General features: G+C 38.0%; 1 protein-coding gene across 1 annotated transcript in view; it reads right to left on the minus strand.

The window, feature by feature from the left end:
* The window catches only part of LOC136253521 (nck-associated protein 1 homolog), a 33,275-nt gene that overhangs the window by 7,513 nt on the left and 6,082 nt on the right, over window positions 1-19,680 (minus strand). The window contains exons 3-22 of the mRNA XM_066046194.1: window positions 18,242-18,401; window positions 17,233-17,289; window positions 17,076-17,151; window positions 16,359-16,480; window positions 14,490-14,530; window positions 13,962-14,053; window positions 13,819-13,900; window positions 12,920-12,978; window positions 12,747-12,857; window positions 9,991-10,025; window positions 9,906-9,915; window positions 9,603-9,643; window positions 9,474-9,543; window positions 8,886-9,005; window positions 8,251-8,390; window positions 7,334-7,465; window positions 6,480-6,595; window positions 3,418-3,520; window positions 1,238-1,374; window positions 61-158 (exon numbers count right to left, since the gene is read on the minus strand). Of these exons, the coding sequence (XP_065902266.1) occupies window positions 61-158; window positions 1,238-1,374; window positions 3,418-3,520; window positions 6,480-6,595; window positions 7,334-7,465; window positions 8,251-8,390; window positions 8,886-9,005; window positions 9,474-9,543; window positions 9,603-9,643; window positions 9,906-9,915; window positions 9,991-10,025; window positions 12,747-12,857; window positions 12,920-12,978; window positions 13,819-13,900; window positions 13,962-14,053; window positions 14,490-14,530; window positions 16,359-16,480; window positions 17,076-17,151; window positions 17,233-17,289; window positions 18,242-18,401 (1,802 nt within the window). The remainder of the gene's footprint in view (window positions 1-60; window positions 159-1,237; window positions 1,375-3,417; window positions 3,521-6,479; window positions 6,596-7,333; window positions 7,466-8,250; window positions 8,391-8,885; window positions 9,006-9,473; window positions 9,544-9,602; window positions 9,644-9,905; window positions 9,916-9,990; window positions 10,026-12,746; window positions 12,858-12,919; window positions 12,979-13,818; window positions 13,901-13,961; window positions 14,054-14,489; window positions 14,531-16,358; window positions 16,481-17,075; window positions 17,152-17,232; window positions 17,290-18,241; window positions 18,402-19,680) is intronic.

Raw genomic sequence — 19,680 nt, forward strand, 5'->3', positions numbered from 1 at the left:
CTGATACGAATGCACAATGTAACATAATCACAGTAAATGGTAACAAGAATATTTTCTCACCTTTAACTCCTTCACTTGACTAGATACTAGTTCAGTCAGTTGTTCACCAAGGTAACGGATACCATAGGGACCCATCAGATCAGCTAGAGCTGACAATTCTAAATGTGTAACAGGCATGACCAAATATGTATGTATAATGAGCAAAAGATACTAAAATAAATAAACGTACACTTTCTGCATACACACACACAAAGCAAAAGGCAAAGCCTATGGCAACTGTACAAAGCACAGCTATTGCTGCCCAGTGAACCAGCACTGGGATGCCTGTGCACCACTCAGGCGCTTGAGCCTTGTGCAGGCATATCCTCCTGGGGCAGGGCTAGTAACCCGCAGGAGGACTGTCCAGGTCTCACGGAGAGAGGTCGCGGAACCCAAAGTTCCACAACAACCTCAACACCGCTAAGCAAGACAAGAACAGTTGGACATTTACTTCCCCAGTTAATAATTAATATCAGGTACCCATTGATGTTACAGCTGGGTGGGTTGCTCCCCCAGTTGACACCGGGCCACCAGATCACACACACACACACACACACACACACACACACACACACACACACACACGCACACACACACACACACACACACACTCACACACACACACACATGCATGTACGCACACACACATACACACACACACACAATTCCTCCGGCAGCCATGCCGCCCATTGAATCAGTATTGAGATGCCTGCAAACTACTCAGGCACTCAGGCAAATTCGCCAGGGGGACTGTTCAGATATCTTGGAGAGAACCCAAATGTTCCACAACGACCCCTATGCCGCTAAGCGAGACAAGGACAGTTGGGCATTTGCTTCCCCAGTTAATACCAAGTACTCAATGATGTAATAGTTGAGTGCTTCCCCAGGGCCCCAACATACAGCTGGGTAAATGTGAGCAAAGTTTCTTCAAGGAAAAAATAACAGCAAATCTTTTGATTATCGGGCCGATCCTGTGATTGTGGGTTGCGCACGCACGCATGCACACACACACACACACACACACACACACACACACACACACACACACACACTCACATGCACACTCATACTACATCCATACCACACATGCACACACACAAATTACAGGGACACACGGGAACTATACGCACACACTACATACGAATGCTTAGCAGCCACTCAGCACTAACACAAAGGATGTACATATATCCTCTCTCACCAGTACTGTCAGTGTAGTTTTCAGCCTTGAAAGGTGCTGGTTGTGATCCTTGTTTACGACTATAGAATGCTTTTCTGCTTGGTGAGTATATGATAGTGTTACCCTGGGCAACCCTCTTCAATAACACATTGATATACCTACATAACACAATTAACAATACACATAACCAAAAAGCAGTCATGAGAACTGAAAGTTTTAGTAAAGTAGTGTTCTACATAACTCCATACACCTCTTAGTAATATTTCCTCTCTAAGTATCCAATAGTAAAATCCCTTGATGAAAATGCCACACCCTCATAACTAATACATTGAAACTAGTGCATTAACAAATGTACTGCATTCGTTCAATGGTTCGAAGGGTGCATCATTTGAATGACATCAGAGAAATTCGAATTTTGCGCATACACAACCTGGTCATATTAGCGAGCAGAAGACTGTAAGAATCCAACTGCTCATCACGCCATGAATAATTTTCGCCGTGGACAGTTATGCTTAACACACTAGAAAGTAATGGAAGGTGGTTGTACTAGGTGTCTAACAAGCTAATTCGCTCGCACCATGAGTGGCCACGCCCACCACTAATCATGAAGTACAGTTGGGACAAGCTGTAGAGGAAGAATATTCCTGAGTTGTGCACCACTCTAAGGTCTTTTAACAGTAGCTACATCTTGTTTTGTGTTTTCTCTAGCTACTATATCTTAAATAGGGATGAGTCTATTTTGCTTTTTTTCTCACCTATTTTTCTTTCCAGCAATTCTTTTTTTACCTACCTATTTTGCTCAATATTTTGCTTGTCAACAATCTATTTTGCTCCATAGTTGGTGTACAATGTAATAATAATAATTACATGTAATAATCAATAAGCACTGTTTACATACACTATGGTGTTTAGATATTAGTGATTGTATCTTAGCATGATTGATGCCTCCATATAATCCTTTAGTGAATTTCCTTGTAGGTCACCAAATCCTGAATTCAATAGTGAGAACACCCTTTCTGCAGCAGCCGAGGAGGGCTGTATGGTCAAGACCTTCTTTACAGCATTTGACCATAAAGGCAAATCAGTTGCATTGAGCTTCCACCATTCCAGAGCAGCAAGTTCATCACTAATACCATCCGCCTTAGCTACATAAGAAGGAAGTTCAGCCTTCAAATTTTCAAGCTCGTCATCCTTAAAGAAGGGAACAACCTGCAATGCATTTCAATAATGCTCTTCAATAATGCTCTCTTCCTGCCAGCTGGTGGATTTTTGGCAATTTTTCTCTTACGAGAGAAGTCAGATGCACTTGGTGCCTTTAGCACACTAAGCAAGGACACTCCACTAGACGTTGGCGTCGTTGAGTTGCTGGCACTTCCGGTAGAACGAGTCCTCGAAGTTGTACTAGTCGAAGTTGTTGTAACATCTGACTCGCGAGACGATTCACGGTCATCATCATTACTAACAATGCTAAGACTGTCATCTACTTCACTAACATCGCTTTCAGCACTTGAACTGTAGTCAATGCGTTCTATCACATCCATTGTAGACACTATTTCACACGTGATTATTCGCTAACATGTATTGTGGGTTCGCCTTCGGGTCAAAGTTTAGCTAGAGCCATACTCATTTAACGTACGAGTGTTAAACGTAGCTATGGTAAGTTGTTACTTGTGTTAGTTATGCAGTTACATTCACACTGTCTGAAACAGATCTGAGATTAACAAATTTTGCTTATTTTGCGCCTATTTTGCTCCTATTTTGCTCCTATTTTGCCAGCATTTTGCTTGTTGCTCTTGTATTCCTATTATTCCAATAATTTTGCTGGCGAAATCGACGCATCCCTAATCTTAAACAGATGAATAGTAGTGTCAACGACTCAACATGAGAAAATTCATTTGCCAAAGGGAGCCAAAACAAAAACTGGGTTAAGCTACAATACACTCAAAATTATGCCACCTACATAATATGTAGCTATAGCACCATAAAATATTCATCAAACCTTCGAAGCATAAAATAAACATTCGTTTATGCACTAATTGAAACCTGTCTATTCCAGTTATCTGAGAACCAAAATTTCCTGACCTTAATACTGCAAGTACATTTGGCAGGTCACTTTGTATGATTAAGTTGTTTATTCATATTTGGACAGTTTAGTCTTGTTTTTATAAATACAATATACAGGTGTACTGTAACCACCTTACCAGTTAGTGTACAAGTTGGTGATGGTTGGTTCACCATGAGAGTCTTGTGGTTGTGTCTCTTGTAGCAACACTGCTGTTAGCACCCTCGTCATGTCGATGGTAACTAGAAGAACACCATGCAGTAAGATTGTGTGATACTGTATCATGTGAGCAGAAATTATTGTACGGCCTATAAGTTTGACTGCTATTTGCTCTGTTAACAATGACATTGTAGTTTTGTTCTATTGTTTCTGCTAACATATATTATATACATAATGTCAGGTGAGAATTCAGTTTTACGACTGTAATATAGACATACTTCAAACTTCACATTGGTTTGCAGTGTTTGGCTCAAATAAGTAGCAATATACCACCAACCACCACAAATTCACCTCAGACTTACACAAGTTAAAAGGACACTCGTCGGTATCAAAGCCATTCAACTACACATTATTTCACATCCCATGAAATCATTACATAATCGTAATTACATGCAATTTTACAGCAAGTGGAAAAGAAATGGTGGAAAAGCAATGGTAGGATTTGGGCTTGTACATTGATAGTGAGGCTAGTGGAATACAGCCTAAAATGTTTCCTCAACTGCACAACACTGTGGCAGAACATTAAACAGGCACCTATTAAAAATTGCTGTGTAGCACTTTGACACCAACTAGAGGAGGTTGGACACGCTTTAAGTGCCAATAAAATAAATTATACAGGTTTATTTTATGGAGTGGAGTAAACAGTATCGTCAATATAAAACAGCAAGACATCGTCATTTCTGTTTATGATTATGTACATGATCAGTCTGATGAAGTTATACTGTATGTGCGAAAAAGTGGTTTGGTATTTTCACCCATAACCCTAAGAACTTTCACAAAACAAAGTATATCTCCTTAAAACTTAAGAGTGATCTGAATAGTAAGGTCTACCCCACTGTTTGCTTATTTTGCACTGCAACTATTGAGGGTCACATGAAATACCAAATGAAACCATGCAATAAGTTTGCGTGTCCAACCTCTTCTGAATAACCATAATAGTTACGCTCCAACAATCCACCTGGTTTGTGATACATGACTCACATAGTGTTAACTATGTAGAGCTGTAACTCACTTCCTTTCACAGAATTAGTAGTACAATACTACAGCATGTTTTAGAAACCTTCACCCACTACTTTCTTAGTAATATTGCATCATTAAATGGCTTCACAATGTAAACAATACCAACAGGGTGTCCCTTCAAGGTCACACACATATTTACCCTAGATTTCTGGACTCAACCCTGTCTCTAGTAACCATCACTATTGTAAACCTGGACACATCCTGTTAAAGAATACTTTTAAGGCCTTTGATATTTATGCTTAATTGCAAACACTGCAGCTGTTATAACTACAAGTAAAATGAAAAATTAGGAATTTTAATTTAGATTAAGGATCAAAAAATAATAAGTAGTGAAACAAGAGACGTTGCCTATACCTGCAGATATACTAATGGAGATTTAGTCCCTAATTCAGCCATAATTAGGGATTAAATGTCGACTATTATATCTGCAAGTATAGGCAACCTCTCTTGCTTCAATACATTTTTTGCTGATCCCTTATTTCACTACCATATATTCTTTGATCATTATCCAAATTAAATTTCTAAATTTTCATTCTACTTGTTTGTTTACACTTTATAACATAGTTATGACTAATGAACACACACCTACCGCATCAAAAGAAAGAAAGAAAGGTACCAGTTATGCCATAAAATAAATATTTCCACTGAACATCCACCCCAACAATCAATTACTGAAAAGTACAGTGGCCATTATGCTTCAACTTCAGATATGTTCTGCCCATTACACAGCAATGCAAATGAACAACAGTACGAGAAGCATCTATGCAGTCACTGCAAAAAATATAGGCAACAAGTGTAATAGCTGCCACCACAGCCACAGGGAAGCCATACTTGCACTACCGCAAATTGACACCTTCAGTTGTCAGTGAAAAGAACCAGGACACAAAGGAGGACAAATGTACATTGTAAGTCTGTGATGAGTGTATCGTACCTACTGCAGTTGGCGAAAAGGCACGTCTTGGGATGAAGTGACATTGAACAGTGAAAACAACGCCTTATGCATTGTCGAGTAATTGTAATAATTTGTAATTGTAATATTTAAACAGGGAGTCCACTCAGCTTAAGCTTTAATCCTTGTCTGAAGGCATCAGTTACCATAACAGCAGGTTTTTATTGCAAGGAATTTAATCTCAGCACTTCGCAATATTAAAATTCGCAACAATAGTATTTTGTTTGCTGAGAGGTTGTTATGACTGTTGTGTTGGAACATTCTCCAACAAACCAGGTACTTGTTTATGTACAAAACAGCTTGTTTGTTATTAACAACAGCTCAGTTGCTCAGTTGCTTGTTCCCTTGAAACCTTTACTGAACACGTGTTTCTTCACTGAGCAAAACACATGTAGCACAAAACAGCTGTCCTGCTAGACAGTTCCTGGCAAACTTCAGGCACTTGCATAAATTCGTTGTAGATACAGGAAACAACACGCCTATTTCAAACTAAATTCCATTGCTTTCCATTTAGTACGAGCACACTTATGTATTTCAATGAGCAATAACTTCAAGCGAAGAATTTAATGTCGCAAATTTGTCACCTCGCAAGATTAGGTGTCACATGGTCTTTTTTTCAAACGTAAATCTGTCCACAAGGAAAACCTGCTTTACGGTAGCTAGCTAGTTAATTAGTCAGTTAGTAGGAAGTTCGTAACTAGGAATTCTTTCAAATTCTACATGTATAAAAACTTGTTAGATTTTGGGTTGCTCTAAAGGCATTTTTGGGCTTGGTTACACTTAACCAATACTGCCAAGCTGTTTTGAAGGAAAAACTGAGACTGCTTTTTTGGGTGATTGTGAAGGGCAAGAAAGCCCAAAACTCCATGATCCCTACTATACAGTACTACCATACTGTATGATTCACTCTTGTCACTCTTTCCCAAAAATGCATTAGTCACAAAATCATATACACATCACATGAAGGCACAAACACATCACAAACATGATGTTAAACACCACCACAGACTCACCATGTAATTCGATGCTCCTCAAAGCAGACATAAAGGCTCGGATGCTGTGAAGCACTTCAGACGGTCTTGCTATCTCACTTGTTTCATGATTATACTGTAACATCTCAATAATACTCCTAGAGAGAAATGGCAGGTCAACAAAGGCTTGAAGTTCAATATAAATAGACTGATCCTATTCACTAAAGGGCTACAAGTTGATGTTGTGCTACTTCAAAACACCAGGCACCATGCAACAAACAAACTTAACTGGAATTAATTAACAGTGTACTAATGTTTGTTACTACATACAAAATACAGTGATTTAGTAATTTGCATTTTGTAATTGATGAAATATTTGTAATTATGTAATTACGTTGCTAAGTAATGCTAAGAAGGCGTACCTCAAACAAACTACTTTCACAGAAGTATCTTCTTAACTGTTCTATAGTTCATCTATAACATTTTCTTACATCGCAAAGTCTCAAAGCCGCTCTTTATTTTTGTTCGCGTATGTATGGGCACGCCCCCTTTTCAACTCAAAGGAATTCGTCATACCCGGTAGCCTAGGAGGCCAGCTGTGTTGATTTTCAGCTGTTTGACGTCCGTAGAGCCCATTGGGAAAGGCCTTCACAGCATCTTTATAAACTCATTTCACCCGTATTTCAAACCGGCACGCCTTAAACCAAAGCTTACCTGCCCGGAAGTTTAACACAGGCTCTATATGGCATTTATTTCTCACATTAAGGCTGTTTTTAGCAAACAAAGTTTTGTTCACGTGGGTGCGGAAAGACAAACAAACATGCATACATACATACATACAAACACACACACACTTTTCAGAAAGCAATTCAGCTACATACAAAGAAATACAGTACCTGATAAATAGCTCCTCTAGATGAGGGACAAGATATTCTCTGGGTACAAAGATGTGCTCCCATGCAGTGACAGAGGATAAATGGTTGATGGACCAACACAAGTGAATCAGTGAAGACAACAAGGAATCTTCCCTATTACATGAACATACAATATGTAACACACACTATACAATGTACATAGAGTATGTGACTGGCTGAGTGATAACCCACTATTTTTGCACACTCCTCAATTCCATTTCATTGCTTCTCTGTTATCTACAGTAACAAAGGAGTGGACTACCAAAGCATCAGCCTCTTATGAGGAGTAATAGCACTAAACAGTTGGAACACCAATTAATTTGTACAGCAACTACCGTATATGGCAAATAAATCATAGGCACTTTACTAATTCATCATAACCCACAACTGAAACAAGCTAATAAGATAGGGCTTGGCTCAATTTGTTCACTAGTAACTAGTTTTCCTCAAGGAAGAAAGCCATTCCAACAAAGAAGTGACAATATTAAACTCATAATTAAGCACTCACAACTTACACATCCTTTACTGTACAAACACAGAACAAAGAGTTTCTTACTCTCCATGAATAGGTGAATCAGGTTATATTGATTTAAACCTTGTTTCACTGTATACTCGAGTGACTTAAATTTTATATGTGGAATTTGTATTTTGTTCACTTAGTTAATTACTTTCATAGCAAAATAGAATTTAGCGGGTTTTCACTCTGCCAGTTACTAGACAAATAAATGTTATGCATGGAATCTCTCCTTGACATGACCCTCTAGCTAAAGGAAAAAGACAAATGTTTTCTTTCCATCTCTTAAACTACACCCCACTGTCATTTAGGAAAATACATTTCTTTGAGCTAAAGTAGACTAAATGTTCTTGAATCTAAAACTTAGTTTATTAACATTCCTCACACTTGGGTATCTCCTCTTGTCCGACATTCACTCTCTGCCCCGGGAATCACTGGATTAATAGGTGTCTTTGCACTACGACTCTTTCCAGTCTTGCTCAGGTGTGCTTTCATGTATGCTAGTGTAGCCTTGTAGGGCACCAACTGTGATAATGGTATGAATAATTCATATGGAACAGAAGCACAGATAGAAACACACACACACACAGGCAGACAGATAAATAGGTAGCTACACACATGCATACAAGTACATACTACACACCGGGGGTCTTCCCCCCCTCCCCCCCCAGGTTAGCTATTGCCCCCCCTAGGTTTATACCTAAAGCCTTGAGAAATGGAAAGGTTTAATTGATCCCAAAGGTGTATAATCAAATGGTCAATATTCAATGAAATCACAGTAAAATTTCACCAAAATTGAGTATATTACACCTAAATTATCAAAATTTTCCTGGGGGAGCATGCCCCCAGACCCCCCTAGAATCCGAACCGACTTACTTTGCCCCCACCCCTAGCTTAACATTCTGGGTTGAGCCCTGCACACTTTCTAGAAACAATTTCAAGAGATCAAGTGCACACCCACACATAGCCACAAGCTGGTTGTACGCACATTCCTAACTTTAAAAAGTCATACACACATACCTGCTGTTGTAATGTAACTCTTCTCTCACACAGACTACCTACAATGGTCTTGATCTCTCTAGCTGTCAGCTCCAGGAAATGGTTGACCATATTAACACTGCGTTCACCAACAATTGTCCTCTGTACAACAAGGAACAAAATAGCAATGTCACCATGGTTACATATAGAAAACTTACAGTTTAGAAGTACACGTAAATCAATTGGTATTTAAAGTGCATATACTTGAGCCATAATATATAACTCTTACTATACAGCTAGGACATATTAAAAAGGTGGCTTATTTGTTAATGTAATTGATGTTCCAGGTGTTTACAACCCATCACTGTGTGAGATAACATGTGATGAGTGAAAAGCCCTGGAATGTGATGTCACCCCTGATCACATGATGCTCCACCAATGTCATCACATGAGCTTCACATTGGGGAAGTACCCAGGGGTATATAACAGGCATTACCATACATGGGCAATAACAAGTGTTCCTTTAGGCACATACACATAATGCACATGCATAAACATATATGCCACATGAAACATACACACCTACGCACAGACAAACAAACATACACATTTACAAACAGATACACAAACCTCTTCAGCGGCAAATACTGAACAAGCATTCATAAACTCTGCTGCCACCATGGGAAATGCTGACGCATACCTAACAACAAACAAGACAACATTTACAGTTTCACATTAACATATTATTATATCACTCACTGCATTTGTGAATGGTTGCTAAGACACCTTGTGAACTCTTGCTACAGTGAATGATGATAAAATCTGAGTACAATATGTAGCAAAGAATTCAAACAGTTAAAACACACACATACAAACTACACACAATTAATATGCATACTGGGACCTTGACGAGCTAAATAGCAAAACATCACAGCCTTGATTAAAGTGACTGTTCTATTAGAGTATTCTGTCAATACACAATGTGTACACTCTATTCAATAGAGCCTTGTGTATAACAGGAGTGCTTCTTGATCCTGATATAAATAAAACAGCTTTCATTACTGTAATTGGACTGGCACACAGGTGTAATGAGATCCCACCGTACACACATAACACACACACACACACACTAGATGTACACACTTACCCGATGAATGAAATGTCTCCATAAGTCCTAAGAACCTACAGTAATAACAGTACAATAAACAACTACCATATCACATCATTTGAAAGCATACAGTGAATCTCAACTACATCCATCTGCTTGATGAATTGAAAAGGTAATACAGTATTAATAATTCACAGGATCATGTTTAGAGAAAATATGTGACCGGATCTCTGAAAACCAAACACAATCATGTATTTTTCGAATTCCTGTTTATTACATATTTAAAATTTACTTAGTCTAAAGACTTGTTCTTAGCAAAGTAGAACAGGAACGTGCTGATTAGTCTTGTGTGTTTGAATTCAAATGACTGCTACAGACGATGGGTGGATAAGAACTTGTTCTTAGCAAAGTAGAACAGGGACATGCTGATTAGTTGGCACAGTTTAATCACTTTCGTTTCTTACAGGGGTGTGCCGAGGAGGGTTTCCAGGGGTTTACCGTGTTAAAATTATCAGTAGCAAGCAAAGCCCAGACAATAGTGCTGCTGTTTATTTGCAAACAAAAAATAGCACAAGTGTAGTTACATCATGTATAGTGGCAGATCTATGCAGGAGGAGGGGGTACAGCCCCTCCCCAAAAAATGGTTATACAAGGTCGAGATACTCTAATAGAGCACTCAGCGAAATACTCTAATAGAACAGTCAGTGAAATACTCTAATAGAACAGTCACTGCATATCACCTAAAGTCCTCTACAGTTGCTTATGAAAACTTGCATTAGTCTGCAGCAATATTCCATTAGCCTGCTAGGATTGTTTTTTTGCAAATGAAATGTACATAGTCCTTTGTACGTAATTGCAATTTCTTAACTGAACTACATGAGTATTCATCACTGTTACTGATTACCACAGCTCTTGATATACTGCAAAGCTTCTTGGTACCCCTGCATCTAGGCCCCTTATTTATTTCCTGTACACTTGTCTTAAACCATAAGACGTATAAATCAATCAATTTAAATCAATTGTTGTAGAATATCAGTATGTGCAAAATCACAGTCTTCCCATAGCTATATCAATTCATCTTTATGAAACAAACTAGTTACGTAGATTGACCACCAGATCTATAAAAAGAACAGAAACAAGTATAAGAAAAAAATTGGAATTTTACACTAGAGTATGGATCAACTAGAATATAGTACACCAATAAAAAGTACTGTTGAGTTGGTATATTATGACAGCAAATTACTGTAACACAAAAAGAAGTAAATAACCCTACTGTGCATTTAGTATGGATATTCACTTCTTTTTGTGTTACAGCCCATAATATACTAACTCAAGCTTGTTTTAGTACTTTTTATTGGTGCACTATATTCTAGTTTATCCTTAATTTTTTCTTATACTTGTAATAATAAGTACGTCAGATCTTATGAATGTGATTGTTTTGTTAATCTAATAATATCTCTGTTAGAGTCTAGGTTGTAGCTGTAGTCTTTTTCAAAGGAACCATATGTGACCGGATCTGTGAAAACCCGACACTAATCATGCAAGCCTGCATTTACAGTATAAAAATTGAATACAATGGGTGAAATACTTGCGCATTATTTTAAAACATCGGTATAAATTTTTTGAATGCTTTAAATTTGTTCTTAGTGAAGAAAGGGTCTATCAATAAATACCTGGATATCATCTACTCAAAAAAATCTTTGTTATGTTGCAGTAGACCCACGTTATGGGCATTTGTTTGCATCACGTCAAAACAGTAGTACACAATCAATCTTTCTTCGCCTTTGTATGTAGTAAAGAAAAGTGTTACAATGAAAAACTTACTCAGTATTCGATTCCCCTATTCATGGCAAACACAATGGTACAAATTTCAACTCCATATAACATTCTGTTCGTAAGTTACAATTGTTTTACTATAATTTATTTTTCTTATACTTGTTGTACAGATCCATCCTTTCTGTTGTTGATACTTTGTAGGGCTGAATTTATTGGCATATGAAGCTGAAACTTTGCCAGAACATACATTTGTTTCCACCAGTCGTATGGAACAGTCAGTTGGACACAAAAAACAAACAATTAATTAAGTGTTCATAACCGGAATGAAATACCTTGAATGTTAAGAAACGTACGCATGAAACCATGCCAACTAATCAGCATGTGCTTGTTCCACTTTGCTAAAGATGAGCTTTTATCCTACATCCCTCATCTGGAACGATATGTTGAACTCAAACACATGAGAAAGGCCAGCACGGAAAGTCAAGCAGTGTGTACTAAATAAATTATCAACAGGAAGCCACTAATGTGATATCGCAAATAAATGCACACATTTTGTTATCAGCAAAAGGAATTGAGGACAAAGTAAAGTCCATGATACATGTATTGTACATAATGTGGTTGGTGAAAAGGCACATCTCGGGAGGAAGTGACATTGAACAGTGAAGAAATCAAGCCTGTAGCTATATCCATTGTCGAGTTATGCTTGCCTTAGTTAGTCAGAATAAAATTCTGTTAAATAGAAAATTTGTAAAATTTCATATAAACTTTTGGAAGGGTTTGGGGTTGGTCTGAAGACATTTTTGGGCTTGGCCGTGCCTAACCAATACCACCAAGTTGTTATGAATGGACATTGAGGCTGGTTGTAGGATATTGTTTTGGCTGGAATAGCCCAGTTCTATATGATCCCTACTATACAGTACTACTGTAGTAGTACGATAGATGACAGGCATATTATAGCAATACAGGAACGAAAAATAAAATTTCAGTATGAAGTACACAGTAGATGGCATGGAGATTACCTCATCTAAGTCATCCACAAACTGGCTATGCAATGATGTTGTATTCATAGCATAAGCCAGATTCCTGTGCTCCCTAAGGCTCATTGCTGGTCGACTGACGCTACAGTACGCCTGAGGGAATGAAATACAAGTTTAAATATGAACAGGAAATAAGCCCCAACCCACTAGTTTACCTGCAATCTCATCCAATCCAATCGCAGACCTTGAAAGTCATAATCATATTTTCCTTCAGCTACAAACACAGAATAGAACACTGTGAATCTAATACAAGAAAGTTGGTGTGAACCATCACTAGCACGCACACACACTCACGCACGCACGCAGGCACGCACCCACGCACGCACGCACGCACGCACCCACCCACGCACTCTCACACACACCCACTCACGCACACACACACACACACCCACTCACGCACACACACACGCTCACGCACGCTCACCCACGCTCACCCACGCTCATCCACGCTCACCCACGCTCACCCACGCTCACCCACGCTCACCCACACACACACACACACACACACACACACACACACACCACACACACACACACACACACACACACACACACACACACACACACACACACACACACACACACACACACACACACACACACACACACACACACACACACACACACACAAACACACACACACACACACATCTGCTGGTCATTGTGACAGTTCTATTAGAGCATTTCAATAACACACATATATATATATGCTGTGTATGGAGTTAATGTATTGGAGAATTACAGAAATTGCTATACAGTGTCAACCACTCATAAAAGACCCACATTAAGAACTCCTAAATTCACAAGAGTTTATGTTGCCAATATAAAATATTCACCGAGCTATGCTCAAAGTACTCAATAAAGATTTTCTACATGATACTTGTTTAATAAATTTTATAGGACCACTCTAATCTAGCCAAAACCAGAAATAACAGTAGATACAATCAATGTACTGCAAAGCAAAGGTTCAGTGACTATAATGACCCCTTCCTAATCATAAAATATCTGAACTATTTTATTGTACATAATATTATGTTAATCATAATTCCTTTACCTTCCTTTCCACTCAGCCTTGTACAAGTATCAACAATTGAGGACAACAGAAGTATCTTGTGTTCAGGACACACTGCTTGTCTCTACAATATGGTAGTAGATGATTATCACTTCACAATATTCAAACCCACAAGCAGTTCATACCTGCATCAAGTCCCTCAAGTATGTAGCATGATAGCCTCCCATGTACTTGCGATAATAATTCTGTACTATCTTCTTGTACCTGTTGACCAGGGCTGTGTGTGTACCGATGGGGTGTAACAACTGATATACAGAACATGCATACAGAGTACATGGTATCTCAGAGCCCCTAGGGATTATCTAGCATTCAGATATCTGAAAAGTAGATACAAGTCTTTATATAATGGGCACTTAGGAAGCAATTCAAGGTTTTACTATTATAAGGAAGTCATAGGTAAAATTGCATTAGTAGAGAATTCAGACTCAGTCCTTGAGTGTCCTCAAGGGTCCCTTGAGAGGTTCCACTGTGAAGTTCTATGTAAAATAGCCAAAGCAGTATGAATAACAATAAGTTGTTTTAATAGGGCAATCAGATTTGGGGTTCCACTCTATACAAATAGACAGAAGCATACTACACACATACATACACAATAGCAGAAAATCCAAAAATGCACTTAAATTTTAGAGATTTCGACACACAAACAGACTTACATTTCAACTTCACAATCTGAAACAACAGTTCTGGTAGAAAACTAAAAAAAACAACAACCAGTAAGTCATATAGAGACAGACCTCTCCTCATATTACTAATGCAAGGGTGTAGGTACTAACCACATGTCATGTTTAAGCTCCTACATGGCCAGTCAACTATTAGAACTAGAATGGGAAGGATACTTGCACAAAATTTCATAAAACCAAACAGCCATTCATTCATCAATACTGCATTGCTTCTCAGCTCTAGTAGCTAAGATCATGGAAAATTTCATCATACAGTACAGCAGTACTGTATATTAGGGATCATGGTACGTAGTTTGGGCTTTCTTGTACAACAATATCACCTGAAAAAACAGACTCACTTCACATTTGTAACAGCTTTGCAATATTGGTTAGGCATAGCCAGTATTGGGAGTAACGCGTTACATAAGTAACGCGCTACGTAATATTATTACTTTTGTGGTAACAAAGTAATATAATGAAATACGCTATAAAAACAGGTAATATAACTCAAGTTACTTCACTTACAAATGTAACGCGTTACTTAAGTAATATAATTACTGTAACGAGTCTAATATTATGTAATATTATTACTACAAGTAACGAAGTTACTAATGTCGTTAGTTAGCCTCTGAGTAATGCCTAGCCACAACGAAGTAATGAAGCCTACTGAATGAAGCTTGTTCACCAGCTTCTTACTTATAGCCAAGATTTGCACATTGTCCTACAACGCAATCGTGTCACGTGATAAAGTGGTAGTTTCACACGTGAAATTTTAAGGCTGTGGACACAAAGTACCATAATATGTAATATTATTATAGTTACTTTATTTTATGGGTAATATGTAACTGTAACTAAATAGTTCAGTTGCAAGTAATACGTAATAGTAACTAGTTACTTTTACAAAGTAACTTGCCCAACACTGGGCATAGCCAAGCCCATAAATATCAACCCTAAATCCTTCAATTTGCTATTTAACAAATTTCATGCTGACTTTCTAACAACTGATGCCTCAAGCCAAGCATGACTCAACAATGGATGAGGCTATGGGCTAGATTTCTTCACTGCTTGATGTCACTTTGTCCCGAGACATGCCTTTTTGCCAACCACAGGACATACAATATCATGCATCATGGATTTGCTTTGTCCTCCTTTGTGCCTCAGTTCTTTCACTGACAACGCAAGGTGTCAATTTGCAATAACACAAAACAGCTTCTCTGTGGCTGTGCTGAATAATCACATTTATTGCCTGTATTTTCATAGCCACTGGATTGATTACAGAGACACTTCTCGTATTGTTCTTTGTTTGTAACAATTTGATTTAATTGCCTTGATTTATGAGTTACCATCTGACAATCGGCAACTAAAAAGTAGTGAAACAAGAGAGATTGTCTACACCTGCAGATATGAATATGGACATTTAATTGATATACCTCAGACTGAAGTACGCTGTATAGGGATAAAATGTCCATTTGCATATCTGCAGTCTCTCTCGTTTCGCTACTTTTTTCTTTGATCCCTAATCCAATTTAAAATTCCTAATTTCTCTTGTTTATGCACAAATCTCTGTTCAATTTCTCTAATAGAGCGGACACCTATTGACAAAACATTCTAATTAAACAGTCCTGTTGTCAATTGGATATATTCAGTTAACTGAAGTTCAGATAATTGACTCTTCACTGTACAACGTTCCCTTACAAATATTCTGTCCTAGAAACACCTGATATATCACACAATACGTATCTATTACAAACACACTGTATGTTGTACATAATAACTGTGATAATGCATATACAGTGTGAAAACACATCAATTTTCCACCCTTTCCTTACCACACCACATCCTATATCATACGCACCTCCTTACCTGTCAGAAAAGTCTTCAGCACTTGGTTTGTGCTTGACCTTGGGAGGAGTGACACCAGCATGACGGAATAACCAGCTGACTTCATCACAAGCTAGCCCTAATGTAGTCAGTACTAGGGCAAACTGGAGGAAGGAGAAAAAACATAAAGAAAGGTTTTGGGTACAGAGATTATACACAACAAACAAGGGGACTCTTCCTTAAGAAATCATTTATAGTCTTTATAAAACAATCTCAACAGACCTTCTGAATATATGTAGGAGAAACCTCTATTGTAGGCAAACTAAAGCAAACAAAAGTGTGAATCACTCAGTCAACAACAAAGCAAAATACACACTACAATAATTACTAGTGATGTGCGATATGTGATATATCTCGATATGCTGTGATAAAAGTTTCTATATATAGTGATATGATATAGAATCTTTATATTGTGATATAAGCCTAGGTATAGATTTTAGCTATAATTAGAGAAAAATGTACCCAAGATGTCATTGTACACTGTATTTGTTTTTGACAAAAGAACTTGCAATGTTGTATGCTAGTCATGTACCATGTTGTATTGTACTTCTAGTACATCAGTACTACAAGTGTCATCAGTGTAAATGCACAAGCTGAGTGATGAGTTGTAAAATCATGATATATATATCGTATCGTGATATATTGTGTGCAGTAATCGTGATAGGAAAATATCCTATATATCACACAGAGTATATGTACCTGAGGGCCAAGCAGACCAGGGGAATCCCCCAAAAACTGGTTAAGTTCATTGAGGGCACTTCTTAAATACCTTCTCCTTTCTCAATGAATGGCACCCCTGGGGCATGATCAACACACATAACCACATGCGACTTTCACATGTACTAATAATACTCACGCTTGTTGCATCACATCATCCAGCATGTCCTGAACCTCCGAAGCTCGACGACGATCACTGAAATTAAATACAGAATTACAGTAAGTGCATATAATGTCTTAGACTCTATTTAGACTGTTTTATGTGGGTAATAAATCTCATATACTCCACCTTGTTTTCTAATATACTTCACGCCTTCAGGCACAATATAACATATGCTTAAAACCTAGGTTTATCCAATCGCTATGCATTGTTCACATGCGTGATTTAATGAGCACGATTATTTTGTCACATTAGGACACACAGTTGCCATGGCAATAGTATTATTGCAAGAAAACCAGCCGCTTTTGCCGAACCTACAGCAGAAACAGCCGTGAGTAATCTGAGTCTAAAGTGAAATAAGAGTCTTAAGCAGTTATACGGGCAAAATGTGGAGTCTATGAAATTTATAAACCCTCAGGCCTCAGTAGCGCCCTCACTTTGCTCGTGCGCTACAGCCCGGGCCTTCGGGTTTATAAATTTCATAGACTCCACATTGTGCCCATATAACTATTATTTGCACAATACAAATACACAGGGTCACATCTATAGATCCTCTAAACACTACAACTGGTTTGTTTCAGATTGAGTTAAGTGAATACTTGATGAAGCCCATTTATTTTCTCTTGTTCAACTACTCTAATAGAACATACTAACAGAAAATACACAAATGAAGAAAATACTTTAATAAAACAGTCAGGAGTCTGTCTGAAGGTCCTCTATAAAATATCTTGGTGGCCACCTAATTCAAAAGGTCACCTATCTAATAGGCCAACTGTTGTACATAAGAGACTTTACAATATATTCCACCAGTCTAATACAGCCACAAGCATCTCAACCCCAGCTCAGACAGTCTCCTTGCATGGACATACATATACACAGACAATTGGCTAAAACATAGTAGGAAGCAAATAAAGATAAACTTGCTTTTCTAGAATCTAATCTTACATGGAATGTATATGACACACATGTACTGCCAGTACACACATACTTCTTATCTTTAGAGTTATTGAGAACACTTTCAAATGCACTGTGAATAAAGAATACTTCATCTCGGACCAGAGGGATTACAAAACTATCTTGTAAGGCTTGCTTCCATAAGTCAGATGCTCCTGCTACATTCAGCTGAGTCGGACAGAGTAGAAATCCAACTATAAAAGGTATGACAATAAAGTCAGGCTTACCAAAATTCACAACCATCCAACCACACCATAATGGAATCCCTCACCAATGTGAAAATCAGTCCATGATTTCAGCATCAAGAGTATATAAATGGGTATATGCTCTTGCTAGATACACACATTAGAATCAGAGCACCTCACTAAATAAGGGCACCAAATCGTGATCCTATTTGTATTAGTATACACAAACTACACCTCACTAATTCAGTAAGGACTCCTTGAGCACCAACTAATCCACTGTCTCAATCATACAGGCAAGTGTTCTGGTGTCTGTGTTAGTAAGTAACTTCAGGGGACTAAATGTGTGTACACTGTGTACACATTTATACCCCTCAGACTACGACACTCTTTAAATAAGATTACCTCCAAGATGTCTGAAATAGAGGAGTACCCAATCACCTCTGAGATAATATTATTAGTTTAAAATGTGAGAGCACAACAAGACACTTTACAAGCAAACAATATTTTTTGATGTCGTAACTAAACCTCACACTATAGTGCTATTAGTCAGGGAATTTTAATATAATCTGGGAATAAATTCCTTACCAAGAAATTTTTTACCAATGTGTTTGTAAAGGTGTCTACTAACCCTCTTCAAAAGATTTAAACACAACTCCCCTAGGGGAACTCATGACAGCTGCTGGAAGTTGGACTACCCATGAGCCTTATTTGGAAATATTTGAAATTGTCTGATTGCTGTAAGCAGTGTGAAATGTCAAACTACATAACTCAAACTACATTGCACCCTTCCAAGGGTAAATTTATGGGGGAGGCTAAGGGCCCCCCTTTCCCTTTGCAGAACAGCGTCAGTGAGCACTATTCCTAAAGCAATAGCCATTATAATTAAATATTTAAAGTATCTTTATAATATGAAGGACATAATGCATTCCTGACAATATTTACATTACTGTACCTCAGTAAACTGCTCCCAATAATGAGTAAACAGAGGACTAGCTTCCTTTTCTTGAAACACTTTGGTTTGATTGTGGGTTTTATTCCCATGGTTACAAAGGTTTTAATTGTGGTTTTTGGCAGTGAATTCTACAAGGCCTCTTTTGCATCTATTAACAGGTTATCCAAGTGATAGTGTAGTAAGTTAATAATAGACATCAAACAATGACATCCTACAATAAGTTGTAAGTCATGCAGCAGGAATGATACTGAAAAAAAAAGAAACAGCTGAAAACACTGCCTTTAGAGAGCGACATCCCCCCTCCCCTAGGTTGGCATGCTTTACATGTTAGTGTGC

The sequence above is a fragment of the Dysidea avara genome, chromosome 4 (assembly GCF_963678975.1).
Source record: "Dysidea avara chromosome 4, odDysAvar1.4, whole genome shotgun sequence".
In the NCBI taxonomy this organism is placed as follows: domain Eukaryota; kingdom Metazoa; phylum Porifera; class Demospongiae; order Dictyoceratida; family Dysideidae; genus Dysidea; species Dysidea avara.